General features: G+C 34.8%; 1 protein-coding gene across 1 annotated transcript in view; it reads left to right on the top strand.

Annotated features, from left to right (window-relative positions):
• The window catches only part of LOC113818573 (prion-like-(Q/N-rich) domain-bearing protein 25), a 4,760-nt gene that overhangs the window by 939 nt on the left and 1,321 nt on the right, over positions 1-2,500 (top strand). Inside the window, exons 1-5 of the mRNA XM_070135333.1 lie at positions 1-84; positions 380-581; positions 1,232-1,354; positions 1,474-1,587; positions 1,992-2,100. The exon at positions 1-84 is cut by the window's left edge and continues 939 nt beyond it. Of these exons, the coding sequence (XP_069991434.1) occupies positions 518-581; positions 1,232-1,354; positions 1,474-1,587; positions 1,992-2,100 (410 nt within the window). The 5' untranslated portion in view covers positions 1-84; positions 380-517. The remainder of the gene's footprint in view (positions 85-379; positions 582-1,231; positions 1,355-1,473; positions 1,588-1,991; positions 2,101-2,500) is intronic.

The raw sequence follows: 2,500 nt of genomic DNA on the forward strand, positions 1-2,500 counted from the left end.
TTCTCACGGTTAACTTGGCTGCGACAGTACTAGCATCAAGTGGGGAGAAAGGAACAAACTATTGTCACATCATCAAGTACCTTGGTATGTGTTCATTGTGACATGCCCTAATTGTTCATTTTTTAAATCGAAACGTATTATTCAAAACATTGTTTATGTTACTTATCTGATTATTTTTCTTGATTTACCACAGAAAATTTGAATGAGGATTGTGAATTTTATATTATGCTCATTGATTTGATTTATTTGATAAATGCAGTGAAACTGATATAGAAGGTAGCTTATGATCTATCATGCTACAGTTAAAAAAATTGGGAAAAGTTATTTTTAAGCAGTTATCTTCTAGTTTCTGAAGGGAAGTGTCTTCATTTATTTTCAGATTATTAGGAGGGACCCAAGGATACCTCAATGAAGTAAAATAATCTTCAGGAGTTAAGAAAATCAATTCAGATTTGCTTGTTGAAGTTGTGCACCTCCGTAGAAATCGCCCCACAACCATTTCCATAGTACTAAGACCATGGGGGAGTTCAGCAGAAACATCGTTATATTGATATTTGCTGCTGTGTGCATATGGATAACAAGTGAGTGATGAGACCATTCTGGCAGACTGAATAGTGTATATGGCTTTTCATTTCATTTCATTAATATCTGGCTTTCATTTCCATATTTGATTGTTATAGACTATTTTCTTTCACAAAATTTAAATTGAGAATTCACACATGATTACAGTTACACTTAAACTTTACGGTATGGATGTACTAAGTTAGGGCAAATTGCTCCCGAGTTTCTGATCAACCTTGCTGTGCATACAGAGGTGAAGACAATGTTTCCTGGGAGGTGCTGGGGGCATAGCCCCCCATCAGTCCTCCCCTCAGGCAGTGCTTGAAGGGCACACTCAATCAAGGCAATTTAGATTGATGAATAATTTTTGTGACAGAGTTAGGGACTTAGTCTCAAGCGAGCGCATCTGTACTGTAAGGAATTACCACAGTTGATCAGACTAAAGTATTTTGATGGCCTTTATTGGCGGCCATCCATACAGATTTTTTAGAATAAGAAAGTTTTAAACTAGTTCAACATTACCATGCTTAATTCAGTTTAACTAAAGTTATCATTATTTTTGTTCTTTCTTTTTTTATTATTATTATATTTTATTTTATTTATTACTATTAATTTTTTTTACTTCTCACTTGAATGCCAAATCTGTAAATAAAATATCATTAATTTTCAGATGGGGAAATTGGTGGAAAATGCATTTATTCCTATGATTGTCCAGGTCAAGCAAGCTGTAAGAACAACCATTGTACCTGCCCAGAAATAGAGTATTCAGAGTCACTCTATCCAGAGTGTAATTGTAAGGGTCGTATCTTTTGCACGTGATTAAACTCCTTTTTGGGATAGTTTTTCTTTGTGATATTTGGAATATATTTTATAGTCGCTTTTCTGGTGATTTCCATTCATTATATTTTTCAGGGAGGTCGCAATATTGTATAAGAACTGAATATTGCTCGAAAAATGCTCAGTGTATTGACCATGTGTGTGTATGTGATGAGGGCTACTACAGGATGGAATCTTCCTGTCGCAAAGGTATGGTGGATCCAGAATACTTCAAAGGGGGAGGGGTTGAACGTGTAGGAATGAGGCACAAAGTTAGTTAGTCAACAAGAGTAGCTATTGCTAAAATTGTGGGTGGCCTGACCCAAAGAATATTGATTATACAGACATGGCTATACTCAGCAATAAGTACATAGACATGAATCTACTGGATAGATATAAAGATAAATTTATGTCTATCTGGGAAACAGACAAACAATTGATAGACATGAATCTATCAGATAGGTATATAGATAGATTTATATCTAGCAGGGAAATAGACAAAAATGAATCTATTTGTGTGCATGAATATCTGTATACATGAATATTCACTGGGTCGGCCTTCTGCCAGTTCTAACAAACTGGACATTATAGTGATATTTTTTGTTCTTTTTCAGGGCAATTACAGCCAGTAATGTCAACCTGCAGAGTAACAAGACAAGCATTATGGATGTGTGATATCAGTAAACATTCTTTATGCATAAATGATACTTGTGTTTGTGCTACGTAAGTTGAAAAGCATAGGTGCTTTACCTATATTTTAGTAAATGATTTACAGAATAGTAGACTTAGTCCTTGAGTTTCATTGTACAGTAAAGTCTCACATTTAATGAGCAGTAGATGCTGAAAAAGGTGCCATATGTGAAAGCACCAAATGTGAGAATGGAGCAAATGGAATAAACAGTCTTGTTTATACTACAAGGAGCAAGTCCTCTTAAATTTTTTTCATTGTATCATTCTCAGAAACCATTGTTTAAACTAAAGATCAGAACTAAAGCTTCTTTTACTCAGTTGTAGAGATAACAAGGTTACCTATGAAATGTGCTTTCCAAGGTTAAGATAAGGTAGCAGTTGAAGTTGCCAAATGCAAACTTGCTAACTCCAAGGCTTTACTGTACATCAAATA

The sequence above is a fragment of the Penaeus vannamei genome, chromosome 2, assembly GCF_042767895.1.
Source record: "Penaeus vannamei isolate JL-2024 chromosome 2, ASM4276789v1, whole genome shotgun sequence".
Lineage (NCBI taxonomy): Eukaryota > Metazoa > Arthropoda > Malacostraca > Decapoda > Penaeidae > Penaeus > Penaeus vannamei.